The sequence below is a fragment of the Rutidosis leptorrhynchoides genome, chromosome 8 (genome assembly GCF_046630445.1).
Source record: "Rutidosis leptorrhynchoides isolate AG116_Rl617_1_P2 chromosome 8, CSIRO_AGI_Rlap_v1, whole genome shotgun sequence".
In the NCBI taxonomy this organism is placed as follows: domain Eukaryota; kingdom Viridiplantae; phylum Streptophyta; class Magnoliopsida; order Asterales; family Asteraceae; genus Rutidosis; species Rutidosis leptorrhynchoides.
This window is the reverse complement of record NC_092340.1, coordinates 116,936,447-116,960,547: the sequence shown is the minus strand read 5'-3', so window position 1 is coordinate 116,960,547 and position 24,101 is coordinate 116,936,447. Positions and strand designations below refer to the sequence as shown.

Sequence of the window (24,101 nt, the reverse complement as noted above, 5' to 3'; positions counted from 1 at the left end):
AATACCACAGGAACGAGAAGTGTAATTTTGTCTTTTTTAAATTTATTATCATTCACTTTCATCATTAAATAAAGTAGAATATAAAGATAAATTATTTCATAACCTCAAAGTATCCCTTTAATCAATATGTTATATATGATCATTGCCAAGTTACCAGCGAATCGTCTAACTAGAGTGATTTTTTCTCTAATCAGTCCGGAGCAATCAACAATATTTATAGTGAAGAGACAAATATTAGACAGTCCGCTTATGCTCAAAGAGATTATGGACTGGTACAAGAAAAAATTCATGATCAGAGCAGGCCCTCTTATGAGCTGGTTTAACATATTATACCATACGGAGTCGCTCCATGATTGTCTCATCTCATATTCGTAAATGCACAATGTGTATGAAATTGGAATATGGAGATATTAGAGCGCGGAACACCAATGTCTTATCTTCTTTGATCAACGTAGTAAGGAAGATCTGGGTTTTGGATTCTCAAGATAAGTGGTGGTGCTGTGGTGGAACTTGGAACCGAATGATTTGCTCTCGATTTAAAAGCTATAGAAAGTGCATTGATGTTCATCTTCTTCCCACCTTAAGCATGCGTACTAGATGGTTTTAGGTGATCACCAGATCAAAAAATTAACGATTTTTATGGAAATGTGTGTTGGATAAATTACCTACTCGGTTAAATTTTGTAAAAAGTTTAGATATCTTCTATATATCGTGTGTGGTGTGCGCTAATAGAGTTGATCTCTGGAGCATACTCTGTATCTATGTCCCACGAATATTTTGATATGACGGCGAGTACTTATTTGACTTGGTGTAGACATACCTACTTTAACTTCTTGCTCTGATATGCTCAAATGGATTGATAATAGAAGTGAGTCTGCATACGTGAAGTACAAGAACTATGCCATTCTGGCGGCGACTACTTGAATGTTATGGAGATATCATAATATGGCTATGGTTTTAAACGATCCATATCATAAACCACTTTGTTCATTAATAACTTGAAGGTTGCTCCTATTTATATTGTAGTTTATGTGGATGATATTTTCTCACTACTCCAAATCGCACTATTCTTGATGAGTTTATTCAGTGTTTATCTCGGAAGTTTGCACTTAAAGATATGGGCATGCTATCATACTTTTTGGAAGTGAAAGTTACACCATTTACTCAAGGTTTATTTTTTTTGTCAACTGAAGTATATACTTGACTTGATTGAAAGAGAAAGATGACTCATACAGAGCCTATCGCCACACCCAAGGCCACCAATATTGTTCCTCATATAAAGTCGGGCACTCTTATTTCTAATCTCATAGATTACAGAGCTTTACTTGGTAGCCTACAATATCTATCGCTAACACGGCCAGACATTGCATTTACAGTTAACAGGTTATCACATTTCATGCATACTCCTCGTAGTGATCACTGGACTGCGTTAAAAAATCTGCTTCGATATTTTTCAGGAACTATTGATCATGACATAACTCTGTGATTCTCCATTACAACTTCATGATTTTTCTTAAACAGATTGGGGTGGTAAGAAAGATGATTATACATCTACCATGGGACATGTTGTTTTTCTTGGCAGTAATCCGGTAAGCTGGAGCTCAAAAAAGTAAAGATTTCTTCCTCAATCTTCTACTACAGCTGAATACAAGGGCGTTGCTTCCATTACCTCCAAAATCTTATGTCTTTGAAATCTTCTGGATGAAATGGGTATTGTCTCTCCTTCTTTGCCAGTAACATATTGTGATAATTTTAACATGACACAATTAGCTGCTAATCCAGTCTTTCATTTACGCATAAAACATTTGGCTGTTGCATATCATTTTATTCGAGAGCAAGTTGAACTTGGAACTTTGCGGTTAGTACATGTCTCTTATCATGATCAGTCAGCAAATCCCTTAACGAATCCTTTATCTCGTGCGGTTTTTTGCTTCTCTTCTGTCCAAGATTGGTCTCACCTCCAGAGCGTCCATCTTGTGGGGGCATATTAAGGATAAAGATTGATTAAGAGTTTGTTATATATTCTATTTGTATAGTTTATATTGTTTCCTAACATATAGGATTGTATTCTTGTTCAGTATTCCTTGTATAGTCGATTCCTAAGCCATTCGTTCTCCCCTCGTATAGCCTATATATTGTAAATCTGCTCATATGAATTTATTCAGGATTCAACTATAAATATCTATAAACAACAACTTCGTCCCTTGCTCACAAAGAAACCCAACCAAACCCCGGCTGTCTTCCTCCTCTGAGAGTACCTAGCCCACAATTCGAAGAAGATGGCCAAATCTTTCATTCATGGCCTTTATAAACACTTCCAGTTTAGCTGTAAGCCCCTGACCATCACCTTCCACCTTAGAAGACAACCCGGTTCGATTCACTTTATCACTACTCAACGATTGGGACGAAATCTGAATAAGAGCAAGGAAGCTAATGAAGCTACAAATTGATGTATTTGGTCTAGGGTCTCATATACATAATTATCTACCTGTTTATCACGAGTGCATATGTGAATTCTTTCAAAACTTTAACTTTGAATTCACAAGCAATCTAAAGACCATTAAGTTCCACCATAATGGTCACTACATAAGTATTGAGCTAGTAAAATTCAACTATGCCTGGGACTTCCATATGGAAAGATACAAACTCGTACCAATTTAGACAAACATTTAAGCCATGGTATTTTTATTATATATGCTCAATAGGTCAAATCATATTGTTGGTGATTTTAGCATGATCCAACGTCATTATAATTGATTGGATTGCTAAATTGAAAGTGATCAAACCATTGAAACGCTATACGGATTTGGGGTGTGTGGAGTACACGTTCGTAAAGTGTAAAATGGTTTGAGGTTATGTTAGTGAGCTTGGAAATAATGTTTGGAACATTAGAAATGCGAAACGCGACTTGAAAGGCTAAACACGCTGATAATAAGCTTAAAATTAATTTTTGGTGTGCAGTAGCTTTAAGCCGCGGCGCGGCTCCTGGGCCTGCGATGCGGCTTAAAGGGTGATGTTGTGGCCACGGCGCGGCTCCTGGGCCCGCGGCGCGGCTTAAAGCGTGATTTTGAGGACGAGAGTTTTGGCATGTTTGGAAGTGTGGTGCTTTGTTAGCCCGCGGCGCGGCTTAACACTGAAATCGCTGAAAAGGTGCTTTTTGAACCCAAGAGGCACATTTGAACCCCAAACGTTTTGGGGTTGTTCCAGGGCATTTAATTGCAGTTTTTACATGTTTTTAGACCATTTTAATTCTAAATACATGATTGTTAACATCCAAGTCACTAATGGGTATGAATTAAAGGTTGTGACTTTTCATCAAACCTTTTGACCCATTATAAATACACTCATTGTGTATTTGAAAAAGCTTTCAGATTTTTAATCTTTTCTAGCACACTTTCAACACAAACAAATAGAACTATATTCTCTGCAATTGTGGAGTTGATTTCTTTTAGCCAAGACATCAATTCATCTTTGTCTTATCTCAATCGAAACTTCGTGCAACCCGTGGCTAAGTGGTTAGAAATAGTCGATTAGGAAAGTGTTCACACGATTCAAAGATCAATCCGGAGTCATTACCGGTACCATTTTTGAATGAATAATATGAATAAATTACCAGTACCATTTTTGCGTGAATAAAAAACGTTACAGTTGTTTAATTAGTGTTCTTAATATAATTTAAAGAGAATATTATATAAAATTTAAGTGTTTAATGGTTATGTGAGTATTTCGGCTCTGAATGGTTCAGTCTTAAATTTTAAACCATTCAACATCATATGTAATTCAGAGTTCAGAAATAACGCACTGAACGTTGTACCATTCAATTAAGAGGTAATCAAACGCACTCTATGTTGTTTAGGGGTCGAATCTTGACAATTACCCATTATATATACGATACCAAGGACTAGATTCGAGTTACTAGCTAGCTTTCTTGGCTAACGGTAGGCCTCCTTCAGGCCGGCTTTAGTCAAGCTCCCTAACTCCCTCGACGGTACGACTTAACGAGGCATAGATGTAACTGTGATATTTATGGAAAAAATGAAAAATAAATAAAAAGTGGGTTCAATATCAGACATGACTCATGAGTAGCCGTACAATTATCCACTACAAGTGATCTCTGTGAGTATGTGACTATATGGGCACTGGGGCCCACCATGTTCAAAATCCCTACATGTAACGTTCAACTTAACCAAACCAAACAACAATCGTTCTTTAGACTTGGGCACTCGTAGACTCGGTCACACTATCAACGATTTATGAAGCATGACATTGTCGATTTTTAATGTATAAATAGTACTGTATCCCACATTTTATTCCTTCATATACTTTTCAATAATGTCATACATAAAATTTACCTATACTGGATAAATAAAAGTCTACGTTTATAATTTCTCTGTGCTTTATTAATTTGTAGTTTCCGGTAGCAACTTGGAAATTTTTAATAACACTTGATTGTATTATGTTTGCTGTTCTAGTCTTTTAGAAGACGATACATTTGAAAATGCGTACTTCTGTTGTTAGTAACCTACAAACTTGTCAGTTTAAAATATATGATATATTTGAGAGATCGTAAAATAAAAAGACAACAGGCAGTAATAACGACAGCATTCTAAGTCCACTTGCTGGTAGGCATGGCAATGGATCGGATATGGATCGGGTGACGCCATATCCATATTCATATCCATTTATTTTTTTAAATCCATATCCCTATCCGTTTAAAAAATTTCATCTATTCATATCCATATCCGTCGGGTAAAGCAGGTTAATGGATAATCATCCCAGGCCATTTATATTTATTTTTATTTGTAACAAATACTATTAAAAGTAATATTTCTTAATAGTTTATGCGACCGAAAGTCACATATTTACTAATCTCCATAACAAATAGTCCACAAATATCATACGATTATTTGTAAGTCATTTACTTTTTACTTACATGAAATCGCATTTAAACCACCAAAGTAAGATAAATACATTTAATGATTTAAATAAAACAAAATAAAAGAAAAAATTTATTTTTTTAGAGAAAATATAAAGAAAGATGAATATAATTAATGAAATATCACTACAAAAATGATATTAATTCGAGTGATAAATTTATATGTTTATTTATTCGGGTGAAAGCGGGTTCATCCATGGATGAAAGTTTTCATCCATATCCATATCCGGTTCATCCATATCCGTATCCATATCCATTTAGATCGTCCATATCCACGAATAATCGGGTGGATATCCAATGGATCGGGTATCCATTGTCATCCCTACTTTCTGGTTGCAGCTTTTAGGCTTAAGAAAACATTATTCTTAAGAACACATTTTACCAGAAATTGTGTAATAACTAGAAAGTATTTATAGCAATTTACCGACAGGATGCTCATTCCCACGCTAACATTCGAATGCTAACGAGTTATATGCAAAACCTTCTGTAGAAATCATAAAGTATATAATATACTACACACGTAAGATTATGTTTATTTCTATTTTGAATAAATATATCCATGTTATATCATTCATCAGTTACAACATATATATTAAGATGCACACATTTTCGAAAATTTTCTATTGCAAACACTATATCTCTATCTAAGGTGGTAGATAATGAGCTAAAATTGTCAGCCAATGTCATTTCAAACCCTTCTTCGGAGGAAATAACATTTGTCTCACTCCTTCGGCTTTAATGATAGGAAAAATGATCCCTGATGCACCCTGGTTTTTAATTAAAATATCGGTAAAACGGGATAGTTAATATGGATGTCAATATGAGATGATTCGATGAGTAAATGAAAAAATTGATCACTAATTACTCACCATAATCAACCTAAATCCGATCCATAAGCGCTTAAGGGTGGGAAAAGGTAGTAAAAGACGACCAACCCCATAAAAAGCTACTGCAAAGAAATGAATGATTAAGCTAATTGGGCTTGGGTTTAGCCCAGAAAGTAAACCCACAGGCCCAGTTGAGCAAGCACCACCTAAACTCAAGTAATCAAAGCAAGCTTCCCGCATTGCCTTCATCGCTTCATCAGAAGATGCGCAAAACACCTTGTACAGAGCCCCAGCTAACGTATTTATTGTAGATGCCATTGGCTACATTAAACAAAAAACACAACGGTAACCTTATGCAACCTCATGTGATTATTATGAATTGTTTACATACACAATTGTGTTGTTATATACCTTACGTAAGGTATAGAACGATTCTAGATACTTAGTAACTGAAACTGCATCATTGAAATCACGTAACGGTCTAAGAAGATCACGTAACACAACAATGTCGGAAAGTGCAACGGTCATCCCTCCACCAGTCAAAGGATGACGCATGTTGAACGAATCACCCAATAAAATTGTGCCAGGTGTCGGAATAGGAGAAGCCGGCATGGTTCTGTTTGGCATTGTTCGAATATTACCTTCGTCGATAGCAGAAATAAAAGCATTACGGATTTCAGGTGGTAGTTGAGGAGCTACAACGGTTTTCAAATATTTTGACATTTTCCCATTAGCAATTGGAGGAAGCTTTTTACCGGGTATATCAACCAAACAACGAACTTCAGTACTGCTGATTGGATAAAGTAGAATCGGTGAAGGATCTGCTAAGATGACATGGCCGTGATTTGGGTATGGAAGGTCACAGTTTTGCAGAACGAGCCCGACAAAGCATGAGGGAACGTCAACCTGTACTTGACCAAAAGTAAACATTGCAAAATGAGCAATTATACATGAGTAATAGACTCGTCAAGGATGCAAAATCGCTACCCGGGGGTACTCGGTTGAGACTTTTGAGGGAGTAATCGGCAACTTGGACGGTAATCGGGGAGTAATTAGGGAGTGGTTGGATCGGACTACTTATACATTTAAATAATAGAAATACTCAAAATTTTATGTGTAAATATACAAGAAATCTGTAAACATAAACATAAACATAAACGGTAACATAATTGTACAGAAACATAAACATAATATTCATTTATTTTTAACTCTAAAAATTCTAATTTAAATTCATATTAAAATGTTGGCAGATATTAACTTGGATCAGTTTTGACCAACTAAATCGGATTTTGACCCATCGTCCAATATTGACAAATTAATTAATCGGAACTTGAAAAATCGGATCGGCCGGTTGCTAAAAAGGAGTAATCGGCATTCAGGGGCGGAATATAGTGAGGGCAGGTATGGGCATCCGTGTTGGTGCATTATAGGACGTCCCCGAGTACATTACGTATCATGTTATGTGCTTTAAAGTTTAACTTTCACTGCTGGAATGCAACCGCACGGTTGCAGGTATGCAACCGTACGGGTACACTAGGCAACCGCACGGTTGCACGTGATGTGTGTATATAATGGGAATTTCGGGTTCAATGTTAGGGTTACGTATCCTAAACACCATTATTCGTCTAAATCGATTACCAGGTTCATTGTTAGGGTTACGTATCCTAAACACCATTATTAGTGTTTACCCTTGCTGGAAATGAAAATTTTATTAAATTTTTACACCCGCCCCATCTATATCCCGGGTTCAAGTTCCGCCACTGTCGGCATTAATCGGGGAGTTTTACAACATTCAGACTGGTCAAAAGGTTTAAAACTACACCTGTGATTTGCATAGAGAACGACGCAAATTAGAGAAACAACCATCACACACAATGGTAAGAGGTGCAAATGCTTTCACAATTTCACCAGATTTAGATTTGTATTGAACACCTCTTATAGTTCCTTTTTCTTCAATGAGGGATGTTACAATGCCTTGCTCCAAATAGACACTGAAAACTAATCAGTTTGTTCAATGAGAAGAAAACAATATATTACAAGAAACTTGATAAAAAAAATATTTAAAAAAAAAAAAAAAAAAAACATTTGGTACTAACTTAAGAAGAGTAGCAGCTTTTTCGCGCATCTTATGTATAAAGCGCCCATTATGAAAACTTTTACCAGATACATCTGAATGAAATTTCTCCAGAGGATACGATAATCTACTGCTCTTTCCATCTTTTATAAGAGCATATCCAACTATCCTCTGAGCATCTATCTCCTCTACACAATCTGCATCGCAATATCATATTTTTATAATAAAATTCAAGATTTTGCGGACAATTATCATAGTTAATTATATATATTGTTATATCATTCTTCTAGAAACTTTATTTTAGAACATATACCTTGGAGACCTAATTCAATTAGCTTAAGGTATCCACCTGGTTGCAACAATTCACCTACAATCCTGTCTGGCTCTGTTAAATCTCTCTCAATCACACGAACGTTATATCCTTCCTTTTATAACCAATCATGATACAAACGCTTAGACTAACAGCATCGACATAAATACTACTAGATTAATATAAAGAGTTCCTTTTCGACTACATAATTAGATTCAGCTACAACTCTATTTCAACTACGAAAATACTAAAATGGCATCAATCAACAGTCATAATAAAAGATGCTAGACTTGCATTTATTTTTATTGTACAAAAGAAATGACTCAATATGTGAATCATATCATATATCTAATTATAGTCCGCCTGAATTTGTAAGCCAAATTCGAAACATAAACATCTTTATTGGCATTATTTAATTCACCAACACTGAGAAATCAAACTCCAAAGGGCATCACATTTTGCTTAAGAACTTGATATTTATTCTCTAGATTAATTCTATAAACTAATCAACTTATTATCCAAACACTTTGGAACCATCACAAGTTTTTTAATAAAACAAATAAAAGGAAAAATAATAATAGTTGAATAATTAGACACAAAGTTCTCTATCAACAAACAAACAAAACAAACAATATAATGATAAAAATTAACTTTCAATAAAGTGAAAACTGAATCTCACCTTGCCTAGGGCATATGCAAGTGCCGCACCGCAGACACCAGCTCCAACGATCATGACGTCAGCATCCGGATATCCATATCGTCCACGGATCTCTCCACGTGTCCGATTTGTCAACCCGATATTACTACCCGATCCAATCTTCTTTATTTTCGATCTCGAGTTACTGATACGAAGTCTTAAAATCGATAAGATAACAAAGCTTAAAAGTGAAACGAAGAACGAGACAACAATGTAGCTATTATCAATCGAACTGTCAATTATTTTCTTCTCGATTGTTATAACATTTGTGACGGAAATCAATTGAGACCTCGACGGACGTATTTTTCGCCAGCGATGGTGGTTAATTGATCGGAACTTGGTGACAGTGAAGATGCGTGTGCAATTAGTGTGTGTTTGAGGAAGATGACGGAAGAAGGTTAGAGACATGATTGAGTATTTGGCGGCTATAATAGAAGCCATTTGTGAATTGCAGATCCCGTTTAACTACCGTTAATTATGTTAATTAATTCAGTTTTATTAGATTACAAGTTTAGTCCTTGTACTATTTGATAACGACAATTTCGTCATAATTAGTCCTGGTAAATTGGCGTACAGGTTGTTGGGAGTCTAAGGTTGAAAAAGACGTGAGACGGGGCCCAAACGTTAGCGACCTCAAAACGTCGTAACGGACAAAACGGGGTCGAAACGGATGTTGACTAACGTTGACTTATATATATATATATATATATATATATATATATATATATATATATATATATATATATATATATATATATATATATATATAGGGGCAGGATCAATGGGTAAGTAACCAATCGGAGGGAAGCGGGGGGAAGCAAAAAAAAAAAAATTTCATTTTTTTTGAAATTTTTTTTCCGGCATCAAGATCACACGAAAATATGAACATTTAGAAGAGACACCTCGTGATGAATGTTATTATTTAGGCGGGAAAACGATCGACAAAAATAACATTCAAGATAATGTTGTTCGTGATGAATATGAACGTTTTTTTTTCTTCATGTTTTGTGAAGTAAAATTTAACCCGATTTAGAGTTTAGGGTTTAGGGTTTGGTGTTTTGGGTTTATGGACCAAACCCTAAACCCTAAACTCTAAACCGTTCGTGTTAAAAACTCAATCTAAATCCTAAATCTAAACCCTAAATCTAAACCCTAAACCCTAAATTTCTAAACCCTGATATCTAAACCCAATAAACCCTAATATCTAAACCCCAATAGCTAAAACCTCAAAATACGCTCGAAAAACACGATAATTGTTATATATTACTTCTTCGAGCGTTTTCCCGCCAAAATAAAAATATTTATCAAAAAGTGTCTCTACTAAATGTTCATATTTTCATCTCATCTATAATGTTCGTAAACAAAGTTTTTTCAAAAAACGAAAAAAAAAAGTTTTTGCTTCCCCCCGCTTCCCCCCGAATGGTTACTTCCCTCTTGATCCTACCACTATATATATATATATATATATATATATATATATATATATATATAAAGTTGACCTTTTTTCCGTTTTTGACCGTCTTTTTTCGTCTTTGACCGTTTTTTACCGTTTTTAGCGTTGTTGACCGTTTTTTAAGCGTTGACCGTCTTTTTTGCTATTTCAAGGCCCGTTGCAACGATACTAAGGTAAATCCGTTGCGGCGCCCGTTTCGGCCATTTTTTACAACACTGGTTGGGACATTCAACAATCAGTACCGTTATTGGCACAAAACAACGTCCACAACGCTATTACAAAGTGTTTATGAGCGTTAGGCGTAAATCAACGAAGCAAACAATGGTATTATTTAACACATGAAAGATAAAGAACTAGAAAATGTAAAAGTGAAATCATTCTAATAATAGAAAAAAGACAAATATAATCACCTATATTTAAAACGTTCCACCGTTCACAAATATTTATTATCATCTTACCCCACCAACAATGTAACTATAATTTTATAAGTTTAAATATGTAGTAAATAGACTATATACACTCCACGCTTACAATTTGATGAAACCGGAACCAAAGAGGACAAATATGATCGACAAGTTGAGAAAGAGCGATTACCTGAGCTATTATTTTCGTCATCTATCGAGGCTGCCCGGAAATCGAGGAAAAAGGTGAATGCGTTGAAGCGGATGATAAGATCTTGCAACAAATGATGGATGTTAAAAAACTTAAAGATATCTTGAATAAGATCAGTTACCCTGAAAAATAAAGTAGTTCATTAGTTATCTTGAAAACTGAAGATACAATTGATGAGCGATGATATGGATGTTGATGGTGATGAACGGTGGTGGTGATGAACGATGGTGGTGATGATGGTGGTATAGACATTTGGTAATGAACGATGGTGGTGGTGATTGTTAGTGCATAAACGTAAGGGTCGCGTTCATTTTGACTACTAAATTAAATGTTAAAGCTATTATCTTAAAAATGGTGTCGTGATTTTCGGGACCCTCATTTTTGCCTTTTGTGATATTCGTAATCTACCAAGTCAGAAAAAATGTCAGGGAATCCTATCCTGATCTTATCCCTTGAAAAAACGTATCATGCACCAAACAAGACGCACGGTGTGTGGTATGATGTGCGTGTTGTGTGTTGTTGGATTAACAGCATCATCAGCAAGATTTCTCGGTGACACGCATCACACACGTACTTGAACGCATCATGTGTGGTGTGTAATGTGCTGCCAGAGAGCAGTTTTTAAGATTACCGTATGTTAAGGGCATATTATTAAACACTTTTGGAAATTGGTCATTTTGACCGATTTCCATAACTTTAATCCTTTTTTTTTTCAAGGCTTTAAAATAGTGTGATTGGGCTAGACCTGGAAAATGGACCCAAAGTCTTAAAAATGGGTTCATTGGGTTTACTTGAAGACTCAAATGGGTCCAAGCACATAATATAACAAATATCTTAAAGACCCAAATGGGTCCAATCACAAAATACAAAAATTACTTGAAGGCCCAAATGGGTCCAAATGGGTTCACTTCAAAAGATTTTTTTTCGGCGCGCGTTTTTCGGCGGCCGTTTTCGGGGCGCTTTTTCGGCGCGCGATTTCGGCCGGCGTTTTCATTGAGCGTTTTCGGCGCGCGTTTTCGGCGCGCGTTTTTATTGCGCTTTTTTGGCGCGCGATTTCGGCAAGCGTTTTCGGCGCGCGTTTTCGGCGCGCGATTTCGAGACCCGATTTCGGCGCGCGTTTTCGGCGCGCGGTTTTCGTGGCGCGTTTTTCGGCGGCCGTTTTCGGCGCGCATTTCGTGGCGCGTTTTCGGCGCGCGATTTCGGGGCACGTTTTCGGGGCCCGATTTCGGGGCCCGATTTCGGCGCGCGTTTTCGGCGGCCGTTTTGGGCGGCCTTTTTCTGCGCGGGTTTTCGGCGCGCGTTTTTCGCCGCCCGTTTTCGGCGCACGTTTTCGGCGGCCGTTTTGGGCGGGCGTTTTCGGCGCGCGTTTTTCGTCGCTCGTTTTTGGTGCGTGTTTCGGCGCGCTTTTTCGGCGCGCGGTTTTCGGCAGCCGTTTTCGGCGCGCGTGTTCGTGGCGCGTTTTCGGGGCTCGATTTCGGCGCGAGTTTTCGTCGCGCGTTTTCGTCGCCCGTTTTCGGCGCGCGATTTCGTCGCCCGTTTTTGGCGCGCGTTTTTATTGCGCGTTTTTGGTGCGCGAATTCATTGCGTGTTTTCGGCGCGCGATTTATGCGCGAGATTTCTGTCCGCGTTGTCGACGCGCGATTTCGGCGACCGTTTTGGGCGCGCGTTCTCGGCGGGCGTTTTCTTCGCCCGTTTTTCGTCGCGCGTTTTCGGCGCGCTTTTTCGGAGGCCGTTTTCGGCGCGCGTTTCGCTGCGCGTTTTCGGCGCCCGATCTCAGCGGGCGATTTCGGCGCCGGTTTTAGGCGGGCATTTTTGGCGACCGTTTTCGGGGCTCGTGTTCGGAAGAGATACACCAAAAAATACAAACAAGAAAATTTTTACTAGCCCGACCCAACCGACCCGGGTCTTGACCCAACCCGACCCGGGTCTCGACCCAACCCGTTCAACCCATTTTACTTCTTACCCGTTTCGACCCATGACCCATTTCGACCCGAACCCATTTGATCTTTGACCCAACCCGACTCATCTCGACCCGTTTGCCAGGTATATTGGGCTACATCAAACCTATAACTATTTTTGGTAGTCATCAGTTAATATTTGGTTAATCACTTTAAATCAAAAAGATTAGTAATAATCGATAGCTACTTGCTGGTTATTGAACACTTTGTTTAGCCATGTCGTCTAATCACTTAATAGTGCCCTAATGCCCCATGATTACAAGATTTTGTTACAATCATAATATAATTTAACCTACTAAACTGATATAGGTTGATGACCGTATAAGGTTCACGTGCTATGCTATGACTGTATTCTTTCATAATTTAAGCTTACGGTATAACATCTTCAAATATCCTAAATTTCCTCATTTATATTACAAAATAAATCATCATTTTCCTTAAATTATTATTCCTTTAGCATGATATTTGATTGTCAGTTTTTGTCTTTGCTCGGTGAAAAAATATTTTAAGTCATCTCATGCGTTGGGTCTAAAGCCTAAGTCACATATTGGAACGTGTTACAACTTACAAACTCTAAATACTACGGAGTTGTATTATTATTCAGCTGATGACTTTAAATTATTATAGCTCCGTTGATTTTAAAATGTAGTCTCGTAATCTCGTTTTCTTATACGCCTCATGATTTTGTATCACATCATTGTCCTACTATTAACACCATGGATAATGATAACTGTTACATGAAGTGAATAAGATGTACTTTTTGAATTATGATACTGACATGACAATGATGAGGGAAGATGAGAGTTGTAATGGAGGCATTTGTAAGAATTTTTGTGGTGATATCGTAATATTTAATTAGTATTTGAGGTGTAAATAATTAAAAGTTCGAGAGATAAAATAACTGCAACCAATCACATGTCTGCCACCTCATGTCACTTCTCTCTTCTTCCTACGTTTGTGTTTAACCTGCACCCAAAAATAAACACTACATTACAAGCGTTTGTGAGTGTCATGTTTAAATTATTTGAGCATGAAACGTTGCGTTATCCCTAGTCTAAGACTAATTTCTAAGGTTACGAAGATTGAGACTTTCACCAATTTAACCGATTCTCACAAAGTCACAAGCTCAAATTGTGCTCGCCCTTTGAATCGTCAACACCTACTACTCTCATCCACTAATTAAACACTATTTTTAAGATGACATATACTCCCTTCGTCTCAGATTAATTGTCCCTCGATCAAAAATACACGGTTTAAAAAAATGTCATTATTAGACCATATTTTTTTTTTAACTTTACAGTTTTACTCTCAATCAATTAATTAAAAAAATCCTCTAACCTTTGCAATTTAAGTTATTCAATAAAACAATTTTGTAAACTTCATTAAATTTACTTTTTCTTATTTAAAAATAAACAATTAATTTGGTACATCGACAATCAATAATAAGTTGCAAAAACATAACAACTTGTACATGCCCATTGGTAGCCGGCATGTTAAATAACACGTCAAACCGCTGTTTTTAAAATATACTCGTTGAACGTATCAACATGCAAGATTTTGAATGGTTTGAAACTTCTTTAATTGCTTGTTTATATTGATGTAATACGCTAAACCGTGGTTAAATTAAATGTTGTGCATGATAACATGAATGATCCGATTGCTATATGCTCCGAGAAACAAGGGAAATCAGTTGGGAAAAGTCAAGGAAAAGAACTAATCTTTATCTTAACTACCCATGTTTGATCATGACCCTACTATCATGTTGTACGTGGGTTTATGGAGAATCAACCATTGCCTCATTTACTTGGTATAAATATTATGTAGATGGGAGAAAAGAAAACCAGCCTTTTAATTACTAGCAGCAGATGTATAAGTAATTAAAAGAGAGAAAGCCTCTTATTCTACTTTCTTTTGTACGTATAGAGCAGTATTGTAAAAAACGGCCGAAACGGGCGCCGCAACGGACGCCGCAACGGATTTGTCTTAGTATCGTTGCAACGGGCCTTGAAACGGCAAAAAAGACGGTCAACGCTTAAAAAACGGTCAACAACGCTAAAAACGGTAAAAAACGGTTAAAGACGAAAAAAACGGTCAAAGACGGAAAAAACGGTCACTTTATATATATATATATATATATATATATATATATATATATATATATATATATATATATATATATATATATATATATATATATATATAAGTCAACGTTAGTCAACATCCGTTTCGACCCCTTTTTTCTGTTGCGACGTTTTGAGGTCGCTAACGTTTCGGCCCCGTCTCACGTCTTTTTCAACCTTGGTATAGAGTGAATGAGAGAGATAGCCTTTAGTATTGTACCAAGAGTGCTTTACTAAAGAGAACAGGGATAGCCTCTTGTTTACTTGTTTTACTGTAACTTGTATTCAGAGAGAGAGAGAGAGAAAAGCAATAAAGCAATTCTTCCCTATATTTTGTGTTTGTTTTATTTATGTTTTTTTTTTTCTTCATCAAATACTACAAACACCCAAACTAAATATCCTTTGCAAGATCGTTGAGTTGCTTAAATCTTGTAACGGATCAATGAACAATATGAACTGGTCGATATAGCCATAAATTGTTAGTAGTGGTCTAATTGCCTAGAAGTTTTCATGAAAACATGGTTAAAATAAAATTACATGCCTTTTTGACAAACCTGTATTATGCTATTCAGTCAACCTGCATGATTTCAATCAAACAAAACATGGGTCTGACCATGATCAGTGCGCCATGGCTGATGGCACCCAAACCTTCACGGGTGCACCTTATGCTGCAGGTTAGTCAATTTGTCTACAAGACCGACAGGCCGGTTTAGATTCTTCTATTGTTTTATTCTTTACTTAATTAATTCATTTCACATCTAGCTTTTAAAATATTAAATGATTCTAGATTAGAGTTTAATTTAATATGACTTCCATACACACAAACAAAACTTTTTTTAAGAATAGGTCGTTTCCTCAAGTCTTCTTTTCACACACTCATTTTTCTCTATATATTCATATCTTCTTATATATCTTTTGTTAACCCTTATCACCTTAACAACAATGTCTAGAAACTTCATCATCTTGCTCATACTAGCACTTCTATTATGCTCCACAACCTCCTACGCAGCACGTCTCACGCCAGTAGTAACGACCACCACCACGACAGAACATCAAAATAAGGTATCCTAGGAACCAAGTAAGGTTCAATACTAATCTGTTAATTTAATAGTTTTACAAAGTTTAATGATAGTCTTGTTAAATATTTTTAGGTTGATGTAGAAAGCGAGAACGAACAAGGGTGTGAAGGAATCAGTGAACAAGAGTGCTTGTTGGGAAGAACGCTTCTTGCTCATATCGATTATATTTATACGCAGAACGAAAACCCATGATATAAAGCATGTAACTTAACTCATCGTCTTCATGTATATCGTTATTAAAACATTATGTAGCTAAATAAACCTGATTAGTCGAGTATAGTTGCATTAAGTTACACGGATTAAGTACCTAGAATGGCTCTTGTATCATCACTAAACTAACATAAAATCAAAAACAAAACAAATACTATGAAGCTAAACTGTCACCAAACTCCACGGACCATTTAACTAGTATATGCAAATACAGGTAAACACATGTGGTCATAACAACCAAAGATTTGAAACTTAGGTACCTGTATAATTCAATACAGCTTCTTTTCGGTAAATCGCCTACTAATTCGGTAATTGTAGCTAAGGCACCTAAAATCAAAAAGACAATTGTCTCTGTTTATGATGACAGAAGGGGGATCACAAAAAGCACCATAAGTTGTAAACCTTAATCAAAAGAATGCATTTCCTTCTTTTAGAGCGCAATTTAAACCTTTGTTTAGTAATTCCAAATCCATTCAGCATAATTATTTTAATGCATCAAAGAACTGACTGGGTTTTTAAATATATTTTTTGGCACAAAAACGAAAAACTAGTATAAAACCTAGGCCTTTCACCAAAGATGAAAGATGAGAATCCTTCAATGATACAAGAAACAAACCCGACCTGGAACCGCCTCGCATGTAGAAAGCAAAACTAAACAAAACCTAATACTAACCCAATCTAAAAACTACCATCTGGAGCGAGCCGAAACGCAAGGGCCAGCACAAAACCAATAAACTAAAAACAAACAATTCCTAACGCAGTACAATTCGAATAAGAGATAAAGAAACCAGCAACTATAATTACAAACCTACACATACACCAAAAAACAACAATAAGAAAAGAAAACCAAATCCAACAACGAGTTTACACGTCGCCTAGGACGCCTTCTCGCCTCTGTTCTCGGGCTTGATTAGTTTGCCCCCGACTTGCTTATAAGTAACCACCTTGTCCGTTCTAGACTCATAATCATATGACAACGAAGAGGAAACATGAACCACCTTAGAAGACTCCGGACCATGACGATCAAGAGAAACCGGGTCCGAGCTAGAACCAACTCTGGTAGCAACAGCAGCCTCGCCTTTACCCAATGAAACAAAAACAATATCGTTATCCTCGACGTGAAGAATAAAATAACCATCACACTCATACTTCTTCTTTTGATGATTCTTTTTGACGCCTTAAATACACTCATTTCGGTAGTACGGGTGCTATCGTACCACCAGGCACTACCATGGAACTAATGAAAAAGAAAAAGTTATGTAGTTGAACCATCTGTTTTATTCGTTGGAGTTTTGCTTCTATAGAGAAGATAGACACGTTCAAAATGAAAGTGTCTTGGGAAAAAAGGTAGGGAAGAATCGCCGAATCATCTAGCACCGTTCCCTGCCTCAACTCCACAATCACATCACGATCAACTGTGAATAAATTCATGGATGGAGCAGGGGAAAGAGTCTTCACCTTACTTCAAGTGTCAATCATTTTTATTGAACTTTATTTCAGGCTATCTCTGGGCAAGGCGCATACACACGAACCCACTGAATGGCACAATATAATCTCGAGCAAATTTCCATGCCTTTAAGCACACCTTTTCGCACCTATTACCGTAGCATGGATGAGCCAACGGCCCGTCTTCCAGTGTCTTACCAAAACTGTTATGACCCACAGATATGTCGAACACACCAAGCCCAACACCGTCCTTAACAGGTTGTGACAAATCAGTCACCAAGACAGCCCCATCTTGATCAACATCCTTAACCCTTCAATACCCTTCACACCAAAATCAACATCCAAATCAGCTCCAGGTTTAACATTCCCTCTCGCGATAACACCAACACCATTCAGCAGGGGACGTAGGGTTTTATTTATGATTTCTGACCTAAGGTTAGTAATTATGATCATGAAGTGGTGAAATCGATGTATACGTACATGGCGATTATAAAGAAATTGTATATTTACTTTATTTCTGGTAGACATTAGAAAAGTGGTCATATACACAGTTCATAGAAAAATCAAATTATTGGTCTAGAAGGTCTGAAACACGTTATTAAAGTTCAAATATTTTCAGGAAAACTTTTATGGATTGTTGACAAAATGAAAGTTTAACCCAGAACCAATTGCCCTTACCCGCACACAACTTACACAAAATTTGTTGCTATGTAAAGTGATTGTGTCTACGAGATGCTTGTAGGTATTGAGGTGAGTAATGAAAGCAGGCCTGCAAACTATGGGTTTTGGCTACTTGACCAACCGGGTTTGTTTATTCAAACTACTTTATTGAATTGTATGCAACTCACTGTTAGCAGAAAGGAAAATGCCAACAAGTGGCCATATAAATTATAGATTATGATTCTTTAAGTTGTAATACAAGATACAACAGAGTCATTTGATTACAGGATATGTTGCAGAGATGAAAAACAGAACAGTGGCACCTAGTTCCTAGATCTATGTACAATCAGTTTGTCTTAGATAAATTTAAACATACATAATTTCATAAATCATACCAAATCAATATCAGCAACATCGAGCCATTCAATAGATTACTATGTTTCAGATTTATGGACCCTTGCTTTTCCAGATCAACCAAGTTCAATTGTAGAAAACACAATGGAACCTTGACCCGATCGAACTCAGCTTTGTGAGCCTTACATTGAATCTATAGCCTTATATTGCTTTTTTGTAATGTATATGAATATGAATATTTCCATCATCATCATCATCTTCAAAATCACTAAATGAAACATCCTCCACATTCTCAATAGGAATTGTAACTCTATTTATAACATTTTCTGAGCTTTCTTCCTTCAACCAATCATCTGCATCATCTGCATCATCATCTTTGACTTCAATTGGCTCCTCTTTAATCACAGATTTGTCAATAATCAAAGTTTCATCACCTTTGATTGGGTATTCTACAGCCTCAATTGCAGATTTGTCAACAATCTGAATTTCATTACTGTTGATCGGGTGCTGTACAGATTCTGACTTAGAATCAGGCGCATTTTCAGAAGAAGAATGGTTGTTCAATTCGTGTGTAAGCAAGGCTCTGGCTTTTAAAATCTGCACAAAGATATTATATAATCAAGTACTTATTTTTGTTTCTTTGAACTTAATAACAAAGCCCAGTTCTTTTATCTACGCTAAATAACCTGACCATGTAGTTTCAAATTCGTCATCAAGCTTGGTCAATATTTCAAAATGCTAAACCAATTTGACTGTTTTGCCCATTCATGAATAGTGGAACACACGTATAAAGTATTTGTCCATTTTTAGATATGGAGTGATATTAAATGGTACTGTATATTGGTATTCATCAATACCATGGTCCCTGGTCATATTTAAATATGTTAAATATGTTAAACCATCATAGGTGACATAAGGATACAACTAGTAGAACAATTATACCTCTTAATTGAATGGTTTAGCACTCAATGTTGAACCGTTCAACATTCAGTGCGTTTGTTAGTGAGATTTGAATGAAAAATGATGCTAAATCGGTAAGGAATATGTGATGAACCATTCAGAGTTGAAATACTCTTTTAACCATTCACCACATCCATTTCCTTAAATAGGTAAAAGGTAAAATGTAGAAGGTTTTCCCTGTTCGGGCTACCCAGGAGGGCGAGTAATCCGACCCCAACTCGGATGTACGCAGCCCAGCAGGATTACTCCCTAACTGTTTCCAACTCATCTTTGGCCACCACTAAATATTCGTCGTAGAAAGGATTCGAACCTCAGACCTCTTGCAAGGAACTCAGGGTCCCAACCACTGATGTTCTCCTTAAATTATATCGAGAACATTTATCAAACAAATTTATCGTTTTATTTTTTCATTTAAGCGGTTGTATTTTACATCATTTATAAAATTCATTCAGAATGATTATCAAACATGTTACTTTCATTCAAACTAAGTTCAATCAGAACATTTGAATCATTCAGATTTTGAATCATTCAACACTCAATTAATCATTATGTTTTATCAGACGCACCCTAGATACTCCAGATTGTACCTATAATTATAAGGCGGGAATAGAAGACTAGATACAAGAAGCAATTGTAGTGCCAAAATCATTTTGAACCAACGGATCTTCGGTCCAGCGGTACCGCGGTTACACTTGTGTACTCGCATGGCTAGAGGTCTCGGGTTCGAACCTCGTCACCCGCTCTAGGAATTGAAATATATTCCTTGAAGGTGGCCCAAAGGGAAGGTTTTACCGACCCGCTCCGGGACTAAGGTCCGGCCCGCCTGCCCCTGGGGATGGTTTAAGGGTCGGATCCTCAGAGTGTGGTTCGGGTTTCCTGCCCGAAAGCGCGTGTGTGTGTGCAAATGATGACTAGGCTTCGGTCCGGACTGATGCAAGCTTGCCTTTCACAAAAAAAAAAAAAAAAAAAAAAAAAAAAAAAAATTTACAAAGAAACACGAAGCAAGATGGAAAAACAAGTCGGCATTGCTTATAGCAGACTTACATTGGGCGTTGAAAGAAGTTGAGCAGCATGGGGTTCAAGTCTGGGATGTAAAAGCACAAAATATATCTTCCAAAATGAACTATCGTCCATATAACGTGGACACAGCTCAAACCTAAGAGCACCTAAACTTGGTGCTAGTTGTTCAACCGCGATTGCATGCTTTTGTTGTACATCAGACATATCAAAATCTGAAATTCAATCACAATTGCACATACAATTAATTGCTCCACTAATTGAATGTAATTAAATAACAAAATGCCTAATTAATAACAATTATTGTACATTAATTTATTCTTATACCTTCATTATTATCATCATTAGGTAAGGGAAAATTCAACCAAGTTTCAGGATGCACAGCAATATCACTAGCAAAAGCCACAACATCTTCAGTAACACCAACAACATCATCATCATTATCATCAATCAAATCATTATGATCATCATCTTCATCTTCCGATTCAGATTGAAGTAAATCGGAAGCTAATTTCGCTATCCCTGAGACATCTATATTATTCGACAGCTTACTAATTCCACTTCGAAACTTACCTCCGATCTCGGCGAAATCTTTGCGTATTCCGGCGATCGGTTCCGGCGAATCGGAAGATTCCGACGGATCATTAGACAGTAAGGAGGCGACGCCCCAAAATTGACGAGTTAGGGTTTTGGTGATTTCAGTTAAGTCTTCTTTTACACCTTGACGTGGAGATTGAGGCGAACTGTCATCGTCAGGTAGTTGTTGATGTTTTTGATTTAGATTTTGATCGTTTTCATCGTCTGATTTGAAGGTGTTGGCGATGGATCGAGCGAACCAAGACATCGTGAAATGGGGAAGGGGAAAGAGTTGCAGAATATGTGGTTTTGATCAAAGGATGGTGATGGAGTCAACTTCACTGATCGCCAAGTTGTTTGAATTTTAGTTGGAAAAACTTTTACTTCGCAAATAATTGATTCCAATGATCAATTTTAGGGTGATGAACGTCATTTTTATTGGGCTAAATTTGTTTGGGACATGGCTTTGGTCGTTTTAGCAATAAATGGGTTTAATGCCTTTCTAGGATTTTAATCGAGTTTCTCGTTTTTTTTTCTTTTTTTTTTTTTTGTTTTTTTTGGATTTTGACACTTCTTTTGGTCCGCTTCGGCTCGGATGTAAGAAGCGATTAAGAGTCTATGTTTTCTAGTTTCGAGCCCGAATGTTACAGAGCTCCCAACGGTTAAACCCTGGGGGCCGCCCAGTCATCCGCCCTCCTGGGCGCCAATGGCAGCGTGCCACCCACGGCTCCGCCCAGGTGATCGCCCAGCATACCGTGCTTCTGATCGTGTTTTCATAAAAAGTTTGTGGACGGAAGAAAAAGGAAAAAATTGACCGTTTGGGAAAAAAAATTAAAAAAAAGGTAACTTCGACATCTAACGACTTTTTTTTTTTTTTTATCTTTTTTACTTTTCTAAACTCTATATAAACTGGACTCCATTTTATCATTTTACACAACTTAAATACACTCACTTTATCTCTTTTTTACTCAATTTCATTCATTTCTACATTTTATACAATCTCATTTTTTATACCAGACAATGAGTTCCAAAAAAAAAAAAAAAACTCAAGCAAAGGCAAATCCAAACAACGCTCTCAAGTTCAAGATCCGAACGCGGTCGGTCGCGACATGATACAAACGTTGCTTGAACAATCGCAACAAAATACCGATTTTTCTCGTTTTGCAAATGCTAATCCATCTAATGCATTTATGGGTGTGTTTTCAAACGTTCACACACAACAAACTCAACAACAATACTACAGTAACCAACAATATCAACAACAATATCCCTACAATATGAACCAACAATCTCAACCATTTTCCATTTTCACGAACCAACAATCTCAACAACAATCCTAATAAACATCATATTATCCAAGACTTTGTGACGAATCGGATGATGAAGAAGTTCCCGAAACTCTACGCCATGTTGAAGCCGATGTTTAACCCGGAGACGAACCCGGGGCCGATGTTCGAGGGAAAAAAGTGAGGTGTCCGAAAGTTCCTTGGACCAACTTGAAAACAAAAATTTTAGCCGAGCGTTATGTGTATGTTTCCGAACATCCGGATGCGGGAAGCGACCAAACTTATAATACATTTTGGGGTGAAGTCCGAAGACAATACAATTCGTTAGTTTCGGAGCGAAGGCTTGCGGATCAAATAAGTGTTAGATGGGCTAAAATTCAAAGAGATGTTAAGATTTTTATTGCTATTTATTCAAAACTTGAGAAAATGTGGCAAAGTGATTGTTCGTGGGAGGACGTTATGTGTAACAACCCAAACCAAAACACAAACGAACCCGCGAAAAATATCAAATAAAAAAAAATTTGCTGGAACAGCATATGGCGCGGAGCGCCAGAAGGCCGCGCGGCGCGCCATTCTGGTCTTTTCCAAAAGTCTTGAAATGCTAAAAAGGTTGGCCACTTCCCGACATAATTAGACAAAACGCTTTTAACAACATATTCAAATATGTAAAACTAACACATTCAATTAATAAAATGAGTTTTATGAAGCGGGGCCCACATCGGCCGTTTGACGAGTTTAATTGAAAATATGAGTTTCGACCATCAAAAAGTTTAAGTACCAAACTACACTACGAGCATGGTGTTTGGGATTAAACTACCCAAGTCTCGGTCAAACTCCAAAAGCTAAATATCCTAAAAGCATTCTCTAACAACGACGGGATCTTTAATCCAAGATGATGCCCTTACCCTTGTCCACAACCGAACCTATAAAAAGGTAAACAACGAGAGGGTAAGCAAAGCTTAGTGAATGCAATAATTATACACATACATATATAATATACCTACTTGCAAATCACTTACTCAAACACCGCATACATGCTAGCAACACAATTAGCTTATAATCTCGAATACAAGCTAGAAATCTCCAATACCACAAGCTAGCATAGCAACGCATATAATATAATTCGAATAATATATTATGCTTACTCTTATAACACAAATAACCATGGTTAACCAATCGTACAAGGGAATGGCGCTCGCGAAAACGCCATCGGTGTTCATAACATCCGTTAGAGTACTTAACACCTCGTATCACTAACCCCTAGGGTGGCACCTTAACACCTCGGTACTTCACCCCGAGTGGCATCTTAACACCTCGATGCTTCACTCATTAAGTTACGGAGTGGTGTCTTAACACCTCGACACTACACCCCTAGGTGGCATCTTAACACCTCGATGCTTCACCCCGAGTGGCATCTTAACACCTCGATGCTTCACTCATCACGTGAAACGTGGTGTCTTAGCACCTCGACACTTCACATCTCACTCTACAACAAATAGATACATTATATACCTACACATATAATT

At 37.1% G+C, this 24,101-nt stretch overlaps 2 protein-coding genes and 1 long non-coding RNA gene across 3 annotated transcripts; 1 reads left to right on the top strand and 2 right to left on the bottom strand.

Annotated features, from left to right (window-relative positions):
* Window positions 1-5,472: 5,472 nt before the first annotated feature.
* LOC139861223 (squalene epoxidase 3-like) lies at window positions 5,473-9,256 on the bottom strand. The gene is made up of 7 exons (XM_071849540.1): window positions 8,827-9,256; window positions 8,151-8,262; window positions 7,860-8,034; window positions 7,586-7,754; window positions 6,175-6,669; window positions 5,806-6,084; window positions 5,473-5,703 (listed from the first exon to the last, which is right to left on the bottom strand). The coding sequence occupies exons 1-7, from the start codon at window positions 9,250-9,252 to the stop codon at window positions 5,620-5,622; spliced, it is 1,740 nt and encodes a 579-aa protein (XP_071705641.1). The 5' UTR covers window positions 9,253-9,256; the 3' UTR covers window positions 5,473-5,619.
* Window positions 9,257-15,916: 6,660 nt separating this feature from the next.
* On the top strand, window positions 15,917-16,345 carry LOC139861304 (uncharacterized). Its single transcript, XR_011763712.1, has 2 exons — window positions 15,917-16,049; window positions 16,139-16,345. It is a non-coding gene; the product is annotated as an uncharacterized lncRNA (long non-coding RNA).
* A 2,385-nt stretch (window positions 16,346-18,730) lies between these two features.
* On the bottom strand, window positions 18,731-21,716 carry LOC139862548 (uncharacterized). Its single transcript, XM_071851163.1, has 3 exons — window positions 21,041-21,716; window positions 20,741-20,928; window positions 18,731-19,333 (listed from the first exon to the last, which is right to left on the bottom strand). Exons 1-3 carry the CDS (start codon window positions 21,555-21,557, stop codon window positions 18,938-18,940), a joined length of 1,101 nt encoding a protein of 366 aa, XP_071707264.1. The 5' UTR covers window positions 21,558-21,716; the 3' UTR covers window positions 18,731-18,937.
* Window positions 21,717-24,101: the final 2,385 nt, after the last annotated feature.